The sequence below is a fragment of the Palaemon carinicauda genome, chromosome 33 (assembly GCF_036898095.1).
Source record: "Palaemon carinicauda isolate YSFRI2023 chromosome 33, ASM3689809v2, whole genome shotgun sequence".
Classification (NCBI taxonomy): domain Eukaryota; kingdom Metazoa; phylum Arthropoda; class Malacostraca; order Decapoda; family Palaemonidae; genus Palaemon; species Palaemon carinicauda.
Genome location: NC_090757.1, coordinates 29,267,284 through 29,284,783, shown reverse-complemented (window position 1 = coordinate 29,284,783; position 17,500 = coordinate 29,267,284). Strand labels below are relative to the sequence as shown.

The window sequence follows — 17,500 nt, the reverse complement described above, 5'->3', positions numbered from 1 at the left end:
CGATAAATTAAGGCAGCAAAATGAAAGAAAACACCCTTGATGTTTTCTAATCTGTAATTATATTAATTTGCAACCAAGCAATCCAACTTCCAATTCTAATAACTTACACCTACTTCCATTATCTTTTCAGTAATTTGCAGCTATATAATTTCTCTTCTCGGTAATTTAAAGCGAATATCGTGACTGCTATCTTAAACGGCGGCACCAGTGGAATATTACCTCTCTCTCTCTCTCTCTCTCTCTCTCTCTCTCTCTCTCTCTCTCTCTCTCTCTCTCTCTCTCTCAATTCCAATAGGGGAAATGGAGTCCATTTATCTGTGAGGCCGAGACTTCCTGCGCCAAGCCCCCGAGGCTCAAATCAAGATGCAAAGACGAGGCGAACGAATAAAAAGCGACGAGGGTAAAATCTCGGTTATAAAAAAGGGGACATTTAGCCAGATAATGATGAATAAATAAGAGAAAACGAGAGAACAATCAGACTATCAAAGGGATCATGAGAATTACAGGAGACAAAAGAATTTCCCCTCAGAATCACAAATGAAGGTTTACATGGACGTGAAACACGTGTGTGCACTGTTCAATTTCTTCCTCAGCGATTCATTTGCAAAACTTGCATTCATTTTTACTTTAAAAAGAATGTTTCCTCTCCCTCTCTCTCTCTCTCTCTCTCTCTGGGGAAAGAACAAAGTCTACCAATCCTATCTTTCTCTCTCTCTCTCTCTCACTCTCTCTAGGGAAAGAACAGTCTCTCTCTCTCTCTCTCTCTCTCTCTCTCTCTCTCTCTCTCTCTCTCTCTCTCTCTCTCTCTCTCTCTGGGGAAAGAACAGTCTACCAATTCTCTTTCTATCTCTCTCCGGAAAGAACAGTCTACCAATCTCTCTCTCTCTCTCTCTCTCTCTCTCTCTCTCTCTGGGGAAAGAACAAAGTCTACCAATCTCTCTCTCTCTCTCTCTCTCTCTCTCTCTCTCTCTCTCTCTCTCTCTCTCTCTCACGCGCGCGCGCGCTGGGGAACGAACAACGTCTACCCACATATTCCCTTTGCAGTTTGAAATAGAATATACCTGTCTAATGTTCGCTATAAATTCTATGTACCGTTCAATGACAACAATTCAATTATGCGAGCAGACTAACAGTCAACATCTACTACACCCCCCCACCCCCCACCCACCACCACCACACAAAAAAAAAAAAAAAAAAAAAAAAAAAAAAAAAAAAGAAGAAGAAGAAGAAGAAGAAGAAGAAGACCGACCTTTCCTACCAAACTGTTTTCTGATGTTATTAGCAATAAAATCAGATTGCCTGTCTTCTTACAACTGAAATTCAATTCAATCTCTTCAGTACTTACATGATATTCCGTTACATACTTCTATTCTGCGTCTCTTCACACCTACTGTTTTCCTCTATAATCAGATTTCATCTACCCATAGGTACTACTATAGACAATTTCTTTTAGCGAGACATATTTGCACCGACTCGCAGCGGTGCCCTTTTAGCTCGGAAAAGTTTCCTGAACGCTGATTGGTTGGACGAGATAATTCTAACCAATCAGCGATCAGGAAACTTTTCCGAGCTAAAGGGGCACCGTTGCGAGTCTCTGCAAATCTGCCTCGCTAAAAGAAATGGACTGTAGTTACAATTCTTGTTCTTCTTCTTTGTCTGCATCTTTTTCCACTTCTATGTTGGATCGAAGTTTCTGGTCAGCTTTCTCCATCTACCTCTGTCCCACACTTCATCACCGGTTAATCCCTTTGAGATCAACCAGCTCTCGCCCTTTTCCCGTCATTGTCCCCATATTCAGAGTTGCTGCTCTCATCCTCTCCTCAGATATTTTCCTCTGAGCTAGCCTCTTTAACACAGCCCGCCCATGAATGGGTGGCCCTTGCCGTTTTTTCGGAGGGATCAGGCGAGGTCCCAACGCGTCTCCTACGGGGAACGCCCTAGCATTAGTATTATTTTCACAATTTTCACTGGCAATATTTGCTTTGGCTAATTTTTCATGGCCGGATGACTTTCCAGCCGCCAACCCTCCCTATTTACCAGGACTTGAACTACCACAATTTTTGTTGGATATTATTAAATCTCACTGACAGCCCCTTACTCAACATTTATTATAAATTCTTTTTGAGACTATGTAATCCGTCTACAATCAGTTCATTGTCTTTCAGTACCACTGTATTGAATCACTTTTCCTTGTACGATCTAGCCGGTTTTAATGTATACCATTAGTGCTTTAATGTCCCAAAAATTGTTATGTATTTTTCTTTTTCGACCAATTTATGAATGACTAAAGTGTGCGAGGGTCAAACATCCATTTTCCAAATTATCTATAGTAACACAAAACACGTAGATAAAAAAGGATATATAAGCAGCCATAAATACGGGGGTAATGAAGTCCAAGATTCTGGATAATCAAAATGAATTTAAACACCCCTTTATTATTATCATTATTATTATTATTATTATTATTATTATTATTATTATTATTATTATTATTATTATTATTAATTGCTAAGCTACAACCCTAATTGAAAAAAACAGGATGCTTTAAGCCCAGGGGCCCTAACAGGGAAAATAGCACAGTGAGGAAAAGAAACAAGGAAAAATAGAAAATATTTTAAGAACAGTAACAACATTAAAATAAATATTTCATATATAAACTTTAAATAATTTAACAAAACAAGAGACAGAGATATTAGATAGAATAGTGTGCCCGAGTGTACCCTCAAGCAATCAAAATAATGTTCTGATGAACTTATGTGATTTATTTACATCCCCAGCAATCAGCATCAACAGGCCAGGCTGACATGAGTCTTTTTATAGTTTATATTATGACATACCTGTTTTTGACGATGTTAACAGTTTATATATGACATATACTATTTTGACGTTGTTACTTTTTTTTTAGAATGATTTATTGTTAATTTGTTCACATCATTTATTTATTTCCTTATTTACTTTCCTCACTGGGCTATTTTTCCCTATTGGAGCCCTTGGGCTTATGGCATCTTGCTTTTCCAACTAGGGTTGTAGTTTGGCTAATAATAATAATAACAACAACAACAACAACAACAACAACAACAATAATAATAATAATAATAATAATAATAATAGCGCCGTCAATTGCAAATGGCTAAGTGCATGTTTATGGGTGACCTTCACTAAATATTATTTCAATGACATCTATTACAAGTTTAAGGGTGAAACCCTCGAAGGAAAAATAATAATATACTTTACACCACCGAAGGAACACTAAGAATATACAATAGAATACCTCATGAAAAAAATAATATAAATTTAGTACATACCGATGGAAAAAGAAAAGTACAGAAAATACAATGAAAAAATAAAAATTTACAACAACTGGCCAAGGTAAATATACGAATACATTTGAGAAAAAACACCCTGATTTTACAGATTATACTGTAATTTAGCAAGCCTGGCAGAGATACTGCAGGATGAGTAAATTGAAAAGAGAATAGTACCGAATGATTATGAAAGGGGGATAGATGGTCAAAGATACGTAAATTTACTCTTCAGATAATTAACGGATGCTTGTGTAATAACAGTATATCGCAGAATCTAGTAAATGAAGAGTGTGATATCTGTTTTACAAGGAGAATACAGTGGCGTGAACTGCAGTAAAAAATGGATTGATACAGAATTGGAAGATACACATATCCATATTAACAATGTTTAAGTAATTTTTAAATATACTATGATAAGCTGAATGTTCCGTGTAAAAAAAAAAAAAAAAAGAGAGAGAGAGAGGAGAGAGAGAGAGAGAGAGAGAGAGAGAGAGAGAGAGAGAGAGAGAGAGAGAGAGAGACTTGTAGAGGACAAATTGCAAAGAATCCAGGAGATAATGTAAAAGTTTCAATTAAGTACATTAGTATTTGCCTCTGATAAAATTCATACAAAGAACATTACAAAGCAAAAGAATAAATATATAAAAGTGAATGCAACAATATGAAAAAAAAAAAAATGTAGCCCAAACGTTACGAGATCCATTTCTCATGTTCTAAGCCTAACAAATACTGCAATCCATTTTCGTGACCCTTTATAATACTAGCAAGATAAGGAAGAAGTTATGTCAATACTTTTTTACGTTTTAGCTACCCGATCCTCTTACTAGGAGGTCTACAAAGAGAAAAATATATAACTGTTACTATCGTTCAATAAAGTATTTTCAGACCAGGGGAAACAATATCTCCCATACATAAAAAAGAGCAAGTGTCTGGCTATATATATAAATATATACACATTTCCGGTCACGCTCAGCTCTCCCCGTTCATATACTCATTTCCGGTCACGCTCAGCTCTCCCCGTTCATATACTCATTTCCCGTCACGCTCAGCTCTCCCCGTTCATATAATCATTTCCGGTAACGCTCAGCTCTCCCCGTTCATATACTCATTTCCGGTCACGCTCAGCTCTCCCCGTTCATATACTCATTTCCCGTCACGCTCAGCTCTCCCCGTTCATATAATCATTTCCGGTAACGCTCAGCTCTCCCCGTTCATATACTCATTTCCAGTCACGCTCAGCTCTCCTCCCTTCATATACTCATTACCGGTCACACTCAGCTCCCCCGTTCATATACTCATTTCCGGTCACGCTCATCTCTCCCCGTTCATATACTCATTTCCCGTCACGCTCAGCTCTCCCCGTTCATATAATCATTTCCGGTAACGCTCAGCTCTCCCCGTTCATATACTCATTTCCAGTCACGCTCAGCTCTCCTCCCTTCATATACTCATTACCGGTCACACTCAGCTCCCCCGTTCATATACTCATTTCCGGTCACGCTCAGCTCTCCCCGTTCATATACTCATTTCCCGTCACGCTCAGCTCTCCCCGTTCATATAATCATTTCCGGTAACGCTCAGCTCTCCCCGTTCATATACTCATTTCCGGTCACGCTCAGCTCTCCCCGTTCATATACTCATTTCCGGTCACGCTCAGCTCTCCCCGTTCATATACTCATTTCCGGTCACGCTCAGCTGTCCCCGTTCATTAGGCAAGGGAAGAGGAGGTAGTCATACCAAGGCGAAAGGGGTATGGAATGCGTTTGCGCACATGTATATCTATTATTATTAGCTAAGCTACAACCCTAGTTGGAAAAGCAGGATGTTATAGGCCCAAGGGCTCTAACTGCGAAATAAATAGCCCAGTGAAGAAAGGATATAAGGAAATAAAATGCAAAAGAAGTAATGAACAATTAAAATAAAATTTCAAGAACAGTAACAACATTAAACTACATCTTTCATATATATACTATAAAAAAAGTCTTAGGTCAGCCTGTTCAACGTGAAAACACTTTCTGCAAGTTTGAACTTTTGAAGATCCACCGATACAACTATCGGATTAGGAACATCATTCGTAAGCTTGGTTACAACTGGAATAAAATTTATAGATTACTGTGCAGTATTGAGCCTCGTGATGGAGAAGGCTTGACTATTAGAATTAACTGCATTAGTATTACGTACTGTCCAGGAAGATCTGAATGCAAAAGATAATCAGAATTATGAAAAATCGTATGTAATATACATAACGAACTAATTGCACGAAGGTGCCAGAGATTAACATTTAGATCAGGAATGAGAAATCTAATTGACCGTAAGTTCTTGTCCAACAGATCTGGAGGAGATTTGGCAGCTAAAGACTAGACAGGAGAACAACACTCGAAACAGAGTAAACTGAAATAGTTAAAACCCTTCAGAATAGATTAATCACCGAGAATCACACCTAAAATTTAAAAAATAGTCATATAGACATAAAGAAACCTTATCAATGCTGAAATCCGGATATTGAGGAGCCACTGTCCACGACCTACTTACAATCATACTTTTGAGTTTTGTTAGGATTCAACTTCATGCCCCATAATTTGCATCATGTACTAATTTTGGTTAGATCTCTATTAAGGGATTCAGCATCACCAGGAGATGGAATTGATGCAAAGATAGTAGCATCATCTGCATACGCATCGAACTTGTTTTTTAGGCCAAACTCCATGTCATATGTATATAGCATGAAAAGTAATGGGCCAAGAACACTACCCTGATGAACACCAGATATCGCATTCCTATATTCACTATGGTGTCCATTGACAACAACTCTTTTGAGATCTATTACTTAAAAATTCAATAATGATGCTAAGAAATCCCACGCACTCCCAACTGTTTCAGTTTGGAAATAAGGACCTCATGATTAACTAAGTCAAAGGCAGCATTAAAATTAATAATGCACACTTCCTGACCACAATCAATGAGATTCTAAGAAGGGCCTCACATGCTACAAGGCCTTTACGAAGTCCACATTACACATTACGGAACAGATGATTAACTTCCGCAACATTATTTAGACGTTTTGCCCAAAGACGTTCAAAAACTTTAGACAATATGGGAGTTATGGAAATTGGACGGTAATCAGCAGGACTTGAGCTACCAAAAACGTATTTGCATACTGCAATAACATTACCAATTCTCCAAGTGAAAAAAAAAACTCTTTTGGCTAACTTGCGGAAAATAACAGATAACGTTGGAGTTAAGAAATCTGCAGTCTTTATTAAAAACTAGAAAACTTAGCATCTGGGTTTACGCCTCCATAAGCATCAAGGTCCATCAAGAGAACATTAATTTCACGAGATCGAAAAGCTGAACTAGTTAGTTTAGCCTCAGGAAAACAGGAATGAGGAAGTTCGAGTTTCTCATTACTCTTCTTACTGTCAAAAACATCCGCCAAAAGGGTTGCCTTTTCCTTTGGACAGTGAGTGACTGAGCCATCTGGTTTAAGTAAAGGAGGAACTGTTGCATCTACACCAAAGAGTGCAGATTTAAGGGTAGTCCACCACTTATGTTCCTGGGTTGTACCAGAGTGTTTCTATTATGATTAAATTGCTTTTCTTTTTAGTTGAAACAAACTTTCTGAGGAAAAGCTTCTAGTTCCAAGTCGCTTCTATCTTCCAAAGATTATAGGACTCCTACTTATCCAAATAACCATCATTGAACCAGTGTTTATCTTTCATTCGGTACCTAAACACACGAGAGAGATACGCCTATCAATTATGTTGACCAGATTCTCATTCAAAGGAACAACAGGATTGACAAAATTGTGACCAGTTGTCAAAAGATCACGCAAAACGCCATTTCAGTCTGCTTGAGATTTTATATGAATCTTAATAGAGTATGACACACCAGGGACTGGCTGGTAAGTCTTCACTACAATTGAAATCAAGACATGATCAGATGTCCCAACTGGAGAACCAACTTCACTTTCCATAACCCCAGGGGAGTAGGTGCATACGAAGTCCAAGCAGTTACCAGACCTGTGAGTAACTTCACTTATGATTTATTCACAGCCTGATGCAACGGAAAAGTCTTTTAGTCCTTAAGCCGTGGCGATCAGTAGGAGAAACCGAATTTAACCACTCCCTATGGTGAACATAGAAATCCCCAACAAAATTGAAAGAGGCCTTTCTATCATCTTATATCTTAGCCATAATGGTAAAAACACAATCGCAAATAGAATCACCCATGACTGGATTACGGGAGTGGTTATGCCTGCCACAAACTTTTATCACCTAAATCTCAAGTTCTCCAGTCATTTTGCCGTCATTTTGACAGGTCGCATACACTAGAATTACACAATGACTAACGGATTACAAAAAGCTCTTCCTCCCAACTAGTGTACATATATATATATATATATATATATACACATATATATATATATATATATATATATATATATATAAACATGACTACATATATTATATTTAAACATACATTCATATATACACACAAACGTTAGGCCTAGCAACCATGATTTTATTATCAATCAATCACCGTCCCATCAATCAACCTACACCGTAGGGATGCTTGAGGAGGATGAAGGGGGGTAGGGGGGGGTTACGGAGAAGGCAGACTTGGTCGGAGAAATCTATTAGGAATGTCTGTTCCGGAAGCCACATAAAGTTTGGCAGGGAAAATTCAATTTGCAATGTAAAAAAAGAAACTGGGTGCCTTTCGACAGGTTTCTTCCACACTGGAGAAGAACTGGAGAGAAAGGAAAATGATAGATCAATCGAATTCTTTCTTACTTTATGGCTGGAAAGCTGGAAAATTTTATTTTTATAGTTAGTGATACGTTGATGAAAATCTAAAGATCTGATTACCCAACCACTGTCTTACTAGATCCACCCGCCCCCTCCCCTTCATCTTTAAATAACAGAGATCCCTTTACAAAAAAGAAAAAAAAAATGATAAGAAAACTCTCTACATGTGATTTACCCTTCAAAATCTTCATATCACTAAGATCCACCCCCTCATCTTTAAATAACAGAGATCCCTTTACAAAAAAAAAAAATGATAGGAAGAAAATACTCTTTACATGTGATTTACCCTTCAAAATGTTCATATCACTAGTAGCCATGGGTAAGTTCACTTCGGTTCCTCAGTTCACTTCGGTTCCTCAGTTCACTTCGGTTCTTTAGTTCACTTCGGTTCCTAAGTTCACTTCGGTTCTTTGGTTCACTTCGGTTCCTCATTCACTTCGGTTCTTTAGTTCACTTCGGTTCTTTAGTTCACTTCGGTTCCTCATTCACTTCGGTTCTTTAGTTCACTTCGGTTCCTCATTCACTTCTGTTCTTTAGTTCACTTCGGTTCCCAAGTTCACTTCGGTTCCTCATTAGCAAACCATACTTGTAGTTAACAAGTTTGAGAAGAGGACTTCGGAACTAGGGGCAATGTTTCCAGAGCAAATATCGCAACCTTAGGCTGATGATTCGGATCTCTGACAGCTAACGTGAAGACAAATAATCGTCATTCTGTCATTATAATGACACTCAAATGTTCGCTCAGAACTACAGAATGGCATAGAATAAAACAACTTCCTCAAATAACTGCAATGATGAACACATTTAAAGATGCTTTAATAGCAAATGGTATAATTTAAAAAAAAAAAAAAATTAAGGAATTCAAAGTTTAACAGCCAGAATCTATTGAAACTAAAAATAGCAGTGTTAAAATAGTTACAATATCTTATTTCCTTTATCTTTGCAACACTTCTTACTGATTTTTAGTCATTCTTATTTTCTTAATTTTTAATTTTTCTATTTTTTAATTCTCAATCATTCTTAATTTTGTAAAAATCATATATCATAAGATCGTAAATTCCTTAAACATAAAGGATAAAATGTATCACTTAATTTCAACCTCTTTAGTCGAATGATTACGATTTTCAAACAAAAACATGCAAAGCTTTTTGCCTGACAACAACAATAATAACAACCTGACAACTATAACAGCAATACAACTTATGTCGTAAACATCATCACCAAAAAAAGAACACTTCCGGACAAGAAAAATGCTTAAGATTAGACGGCTTGGATAGTGAAATTATTTGTCCGTGTTGTATTATACAGAGAAGATAATCAATTCTTTTCTTTCATTTCTTCATGTCTTGCTTTCATCTAAGATTTCCAATTCTTTTCGATGTGCAATACTCAACCCGGTCACGAACGTCTCAAAAATCAGATCGCCGTTAGGACTAAACTACTCGGTAGCAGCTATTTCTAATAGTCAGGCCTTCTCCATCATGAGGCTGAATACTACACAGTATTCTAGAATTTTATTCCAGCCATGACCAAGTTGTGGAATGAGCTTCCTAATCGGGTAGTTGAATCAGTAGAACTTAAAAAAATCCAAGTTGCAGCAAATGTTTTCATGTTGAACAGGCTGGCATAAGTCATTTTATAGTTATATATGAAATAAATGTTTTGATGTTGTTAATGTTCTTTTTTTAATATTTTATTTTAATTTTTCATTACTTCTTATGTTGTTTATCAATTTACTTGTTTCCATTCATCACTGGGCTATTTTTTCCTGTTGGAGCCCTTGAGCTTATAAGGCTATAAGCTTTTCCAACAAGGGTTGTAGCTTGGCTAGTAGTAGTAATAATAATAATAATAATAATAATAAAATAATAATAATAATAATAATAATAATAATACATTAAGAAGTGATACACAACGTTTGCAAGGCAGATTATACTAGGTTAAGTAAGAAAAATTTTCAGATTAGGATGAGAAGGATATGAGAAGGAAACAAGGACTACAATAGGAGGAAGAGGGTAGGTTATACTGCGAAAGTAATGACAAAACGGGGACTTTAGAAATGTGTAGTTTCATTTGAACACTAGGTCACTCACCACCATTATACTAAAAGCATATCAACTTCACATAAATGAAATGTCTGCAAAGTCATCAGAACCAATACGATGGATGCATCTCGGAGTAGACTTATTACAAGAAGCTTCCATATGCTATAAAATATACCATCAACAGATTAATACTGTTTAAACTCCAACAAATATAATATAAATAATAAATGCAGCGTATAAATACTTTACCTCCAGCCCGATAGTAAAAGCAAGAGGACGGACTTTGTTGTAAAAGGTTCTCGAGGAAATACAAAAGTTGTAACAGCAAAAAAGTTGTAACAGCAAAGAAACTAAAATAATGGCTGTTGTTAAAATCAACTGGTATAGCACGAGAAAATAAAACCAGGATTGTTGAATGAACCAGAAAAAGGAAAAATATGGATTGTTTTTTTTTGTGATGTTTGCATACGCAAAGAGGGTCAGAAATGTTGGCATTCCGAGGAATGATGTAATGGCTTATAACTACTCCATAAAAATCCTGGGCGCTTATAAATAAAAATTACTAGTTTCATACGCAAGGTTTTCTTACTTGAATCAGTAGTCAAGATGTGAGTGGTGTTGCCTGCAAACCCTTTCCTCAAGAGGCTATTCTCATCTTACGGAACTGGATTATTGATTAAAAGCAACAACGTAAATACCAAGAAGCTGTAGTTAAAATAATAATAATAAAAATAATAATAATAATAATAAAAAATAATAATAACAATAAAATGAAAATAATAATAATAATAATAATAAAATAATAACAATAATAAAATAATAACAATAATAAAATAATAATAATATTAAAAATAATAACAATAAAATAATAATAATAATAATAATAATAATAATAATAATCATCATCATCATCACTTATAGAGCATAGCCACAACAATAAATGACCCCTACGAATACGTACGCCCAACTCATCTCAAGGGCTTTCCGATTGATAAAACTTTGAAAAAGATACCAAAATGGTTCCTGATAAAGTATACAACCATTTTATTACAAAAATCTTGACGATAAGATGTGTTTCTGAAATATGTATGTCCCACCGGTAGCTATCACAATTATGAAGAAGGTTTCAGGGTCAATAACACAAGGTCCCTAAACTTGGAGCTATCTAAAATGACTTTGCTAGTGGAGTATATCATTATTATTATTACTTGCTAAGCTACAACCCTAGTTGGAAAAGCAGAATGCTACAGGCGCAGGGGCTCCAACAGGGGAAATAGCCCAGCGAGGAAAGGAAAAAAGTTACATAAAATATTCTAAGAGTAACAACATTAAAATATATATTTCCTATATAAACTATAAAAAAGTTTAACAAAACAAGAGGAAGAGAAATAAGATAAAATAATCGTGTTCGAGTGTACCCTCAAGCAAGAACACAAGCCAGTGGAAAACCATGGTACAGAGGCTATGGAGAACTGCTTACCATAGCTAGCTAAAGAGTCTCTTCTACCTTTACCAAGTAGAAAGTAGCCACTGAACAATTACAGTGCAGTAACCCCTTGAGTAAAGAATTGTTTGGGAATCTCAGTGTCGTCAGGTGTATGAAGACAGAGGAGAATATGTAAAGACTAACCTAGGCTATTCAGAGTGTGTAGGCAAAGGGAAAATGAACCGTAACCAGAGAGAAGGATCCAATGTAGTACTGTCTGGCCAGTCAAGACCCCATTACTCTCTGGCGGTAGTATCTCAACGGGTGGCTGGTGCCCTGACCAACTTACTACCATTCAGGATTTGAAGTGGCTATCTCCTACAATTCAAACGTTATGGCCAAGGATAAAGTGAAGTACAGAATACACAGTGTGTGGGCTAATAATTTCATCTTCTGGCAAAATCCTTCAATATTAAAAAAATTAAGGCAAATGCAAAAGGAATTGGCAAGGAATCTCTCCTAGTGCAAATCGATACATCATGAACTGCCATTGTACCGGGTGTCAAAGAAAATACAATGGCAAGGTACATCGCACAAACACACTGAGGGATAGACAGATAGATGGACAATCTAAACCGTGGGTTCTCAACCTGGGGTCATAGCGGTGTTAAAAAAAATATACATTTCAAAATATTAGAAATCAGAATTTATATAAAATGCACCACTCTTTTCTGACAGGATAATTCTTCAATTGGGTGAAAATTAACAATTCCAGCCTTCCACTGATGTATTATACAGTAATTATGCACAGGTGAACTGAACTTTTGCCTAATTATTATTATTATTATTATTATTATTATTATTATTATTATTATTATTATTATTATATGCTAAGCTACAACCATAGTTAGAAAAGCAGGATGCTATAAGCCCAGGGGCCCCAACAGGGAAAATAGCCCAGTGAGGAAAGGAAATAAGGAAATAGGAAAAATAAAATATTTTAGGAATAGTAACATTATGAAAATAAATATTTCCTATGAAATATTTATGAAAACTTCAAGTTAATTAAAGTCTCCTGTGAAGCTAGTGTTACTAGTGACGGCTAGTCTTTTGCAGTGTAATGTTTTAATTTAAGGCATTGAGCATACCATAGAAATTCACCAACTAAGACTATCATTCCTGCCAAGTTTGTAACAAATTTAGTTCTTAATCATAAAGAAAAGATGTTTTCTTTATCAAAACTTTTAATCTATATTTTCTAACCTTTTTTTTCACCTTTTAATTAGAAATATGAAATTTTGGAGAAAACTGAAAAGTGGGCCATACGAAGGTTGAGAATTCATGAAAGGAAGAAAGAAGTGAGCATATAACCTACCTTTCTATTAAGAATATATGCAGAGTAAGGCAGGCGCTACAGACATAATGTCGGACGGAGACACAGACACAATGAATAACAGTTCTCCCGTATGTTGTTAGCAAGTTAATAACAAGACTGGTGTTGATAAAACTGATGCTAAGTAATGAAGAATATTAGTAATAATCTACAAGAATCAGAATATTTAATTACAGACATAACGTCGGACGGAGACTGAGACAAAATGAATAACAGTTCTCCCGTATGTTGTTAGCAAGTTAATAACAAGACTGGTGTTGATAAAACTGATGCTAAGTAATGAAGAATATTAGTAATAATCTACAAGAATCAGAATATTTAATTACAGACATAACGTCGGACGGAGACTGAGACAAAATGAATAACAGTTCTCCCGTATGTTGTTAGCAAGTTAATAACAACACTGTTGATAAAACCAAGTAATGAAGAATATTATTAATAATCTAGAAGAATCATAATATCTAATTACAGTCATAACGTTGGACGGAGACAGAGACAAAATAAATAACAGTTCTCCCGTATGTTGTTAGCAAGTTAATAACAACGCTATTGATAAAACCAAGTAATGAAGAATATTAGTAATAATCAACAAGAATTAAAATATTAAAGAAAAAAATCTCGGTATAAAGAGGCAGTAAGGAGATCTGCAACTGCCCGTTTCTAACCTGCTTCCCGGTGCACCATCTGCCGCATAAAAGAGCTTGGGTATGAATACAAGCGAAAGGATATATACGTTCCACTTGGCGTTTCTAAACATGCATATGCAAATGCGTTTACGAAGTTGAGAAAATTCATTGAATTCACATTTCAACTGCGGAAAATAACTGGCATATTCCTAATAAAAATATGCATATCGATATATGTGTGTGTATATATATATATATATATATATATAATATATATATATATATATATATATGATTATATATATTACAATATATTTGAGAGAGAGAGAGAGAGAGAGAGAGAGAGAGAGAGAGAGAGAGAGAGATTGGTTTCCATCAGACTGAACACTTGACTGTATAATTAGTTTCAGATTATCTACCAAAACAGGGCAGGCCATTTACAATGCAATTGATTTGCTTGGAATTACAGATGCCCAGTCGTATGTATATTGTGTAGAATTGTTCTGAAACTTCTTTATATTACAAGGACTACTGATACCAAGAGTACGGATGGGACTCTTATTGTTATTATTATTATTATTACTATCCAAGCTACAACCCTAGTTGGAAAAGCATGATGCTATGAGCCCAAGGACTCAAGCAGGGAAAAATAGCCCAGTGAGGAAAGGAAATAAGGAAATAAATAAATGAAGAGAACAATTGCAAATATAAAATAACGATAACTCCAAGTGTGAAAGCTAGTGAATTTTAGTAATTTTAGAATCGGTGAATTTCGGATTTAGTGCGATAACAAAGTCATTTTTGAAAAATAGTTAATAATGCCAAGACATAAAATATTAATATAATATTGTTCCAAAGTCTTATATTAATCTCCAGCACTAACCTATTGGTTCATGAATACTTGTATGTTTACGAAAGCTTCCTTATTATCCTCTAAATACAATTTAAAAAGTTTTAACCCAAAAAGGAGCACCAAGTCACATATGAGAAGTCAAAATGCAGTGCATACATTTCCCTAAATGGGCGTACTATTGCTCTCAAAAGTGACTTTAAAAAGAATGCTGTATAATCTGACACACTGGAGGCTGTTATTTGACACGTATTGCGCGAGGTGAGAAAAAAAGTGGTAGGCCCGAATGTTGGGGAGTGGACGTAATACATGACCTGGGACAGTATTATACATTATTTTCTAATGTAATGTTAATTAATCTGTCTTATTATGTCCATATTTTTCATTCCATTATTGTTAAACAGCAAGGCTAGTACAGTGGTAACGGGTTCGCCTAGCATTTACATGGCAGCAGATCGATCCCCGCCCAGGACCGTGAGTGTAAGCTGTATACTGGGGAGGTCACTGCTGTGGTTGGGCACCACAGTGGGTGATTGGGCTTGCCCGGCTGACGTTCTGGTGAGCATCTATTCTGATGAAACTCGAACTGAAACCAGACAACTTTTAACTTTAACTTTAAATGGCAAATCAAATAACTTTAGTTACTGTTTTACAATATCCATTAAAGGTTTAAAGGCCACTCATGAATGGCAGAGGCAAGGGACAGTGATACTGCCCAATCAAGCAGGAAAATGCCCTAGAGATTGACCATATTACATATGATCAGCGCCCAAGCCCACTCTACAACCAAGCTGGAACCAAGGAGGGCCAGGCAATGGCTGCTAATGACTAAACAGATAGTCCTATAGGCTCCCCTAAACCCTCATCCTTAGCTCACAAGGAAGTTGAGGTTGCAGCGACCTAAGGAACTAACGAATTTGAGCTGAACACGAACCCCAGTCTGGCAATCACCAGGAAAGGACTCTACCACCAGGCCACCACAACCCAATATAATGTAGTATGCCGTAATGGGTTTTATTGCTAAACAAAATGATATAAATATTACAGAACTGTTTATATATATATATATATATATATATATATACATACATACACACACACACACACACACACATATATATATATATATATAATATATCGCCAGTCGTCTCTGTCTTGAGCTTTTAATTCAATACTTCTCCATTCATTATCTACTTAGCGCTTTATAGTCCCAAGCCATGTAGGCCTCGGTCTTTTAATTATTTTAGTGCCTTGTGGAGCCCAGTTAAACGTTTGATATATATATATATATATATATATAAATATATGTATATATATATATATATATATACATATATACATATATTTATATATATCAACACAATATCGTGCTCAAATAGAAGTAAATTTTTACCTCACACTTGGGATCGAACCCTAGCCTCTTCTAATGAAAGGCCAGGTCGCTTCCAACCATGCCACCAGAAGTAATTATATATATATATATATATATATATTGTGGGGGTGTGTATTATCTATGAATGTCTGGATTCGTATGAAGCCGTTGGTTTACTTAGTAGCAAAGCCCGCAAGTGTTATTCCGTTTTATTTAATAATTTTTCGCACCACATTAACGTTACTTTTGGGAGGTATAGCAAGTACCTTGACACCATCAAGGTGACATATGCAGAATGGCTATTAAATATTCATGCTTGAGGATACATCGGAACCAACTGCTTTCCCACAGTCATTTAGATTTAGAACTTAAGCTCCATTCTTCTATTACAAGCAAGCCATGGAAAGCCGAGAAGTAAGATGCGTCCATCGAGAAGCGTAATATTTCACGATTAAAGTGAACCCACCATCAGGGTTCCAAATCCCTTGATGTATAGTCAAATTTGATATGTGCAGGAAATGAAACATTTATCTTCCATAATTTGAAAGGATCCAATTCTTCAACCATCCCCAAAAAGACAATGTACCAAGCGTGTGTCACGCGATCGTACATAAATTATTTCGTATATATTATGCTTGTATCTGCGCTCTTCCCCCGCACTAAAAAGAACCAGAATAAACATATCTGCGTGTTTCCTCTGTAACATTGTCTGTCACTCGAACATGAAAATTCCTGTTGCCTTAAGGTTTTGTATATAAAGGAGAGTGTTCTTTAATAAAGTTACTCAGTTGATTGCATCCCGCCTTTGAGTCATAACCTTCTCTCGGCCGTTACAACAAACTCTGTAATGGGTACTTAACTGTAAAACCAATCTAAACTACAAATTCGGAAACTAACAACAACCAAACAACACAAAACTATTTTCTTATCTAGCATTCTTCATTTCCAACATTTTCTCTTTGCGCGAGATAGTCAGGGAAATCAGCCTCATTAAAAAACATAACATTAAATTCTAATGTTATCTAATATGTATAAAAAATACTCATATTCCCATAAAAAAAGAACGTGAAACCATAACATTAAATTCTAATGTTATCTAATATGTATAAAAATACTCATATTCCCATAAAAAAAGAACGTGAAACCAGCATGCTAAGTGATGCACTAATTTTGATATTGACCATACATTCAGTAACGAATACTAATGGGTCATTAGGCAAACAACCTTATAAAAATCAGTCAAAAGACAATTAAATTATGGGTTCGACACTTACATTTTAGAAGCGGGGTTAACGGCGGTCCCATACACTGGAGTAAATGCACTATACTCACCTATAGAGGAAGAAAAAAACCATTACAAACTTATTACTAATTAGTATTTATAGTCCTTCATTCAAATCCCACACAACTGCTTATATAATAACAATACCAAAACATAACCTAAACAAATGTATTGCTTAAGTTATGTCTGGTACGACATCGAACACACACAATATACAGTATATATATATATATATATATATGTGTGTGTGTGTGTGTATATACATATACATATATACATATATATATATATATATATATGTGTGTGTGTGTGTGTATATACATATACATATATACATATATATATATATATATATATACATATATATATGTATATATATTATTTATATATCTA

General features: G+C 35.7%; 1 protein-coding gene across 4 annotated transcripts in view; it reads right to left on the bottom strand.

Annotated features, from left to right (window-relative positions):
- homer (protein) overlaps window positions 1-17,500 on the bottom strand; it is a 455,167-nt gene that overhangs the window by 295,853 nt on the left and 141,814 nt on the right. Inside the window, exon 1 of one of the 4 annotated variants that reach the window (XM_068356890.1) lies at window positions 17,100-17,119. The exons of the other annotated variants lie outside the window; for them this stretch is intronic. Within the exon in view, the coding sequence (XP_068212991.1) occupies window positions 17,100-17,101 (2 nt within the window). The 5' untranslated portion in view covers window positions 17,102-17,119. Of the gene's footprint in view, window positions 1-17,099; window positions 17,120-17,500 lie in introns of those variants that run through there. 4 annotated transcript variants of the gene reach the window in all.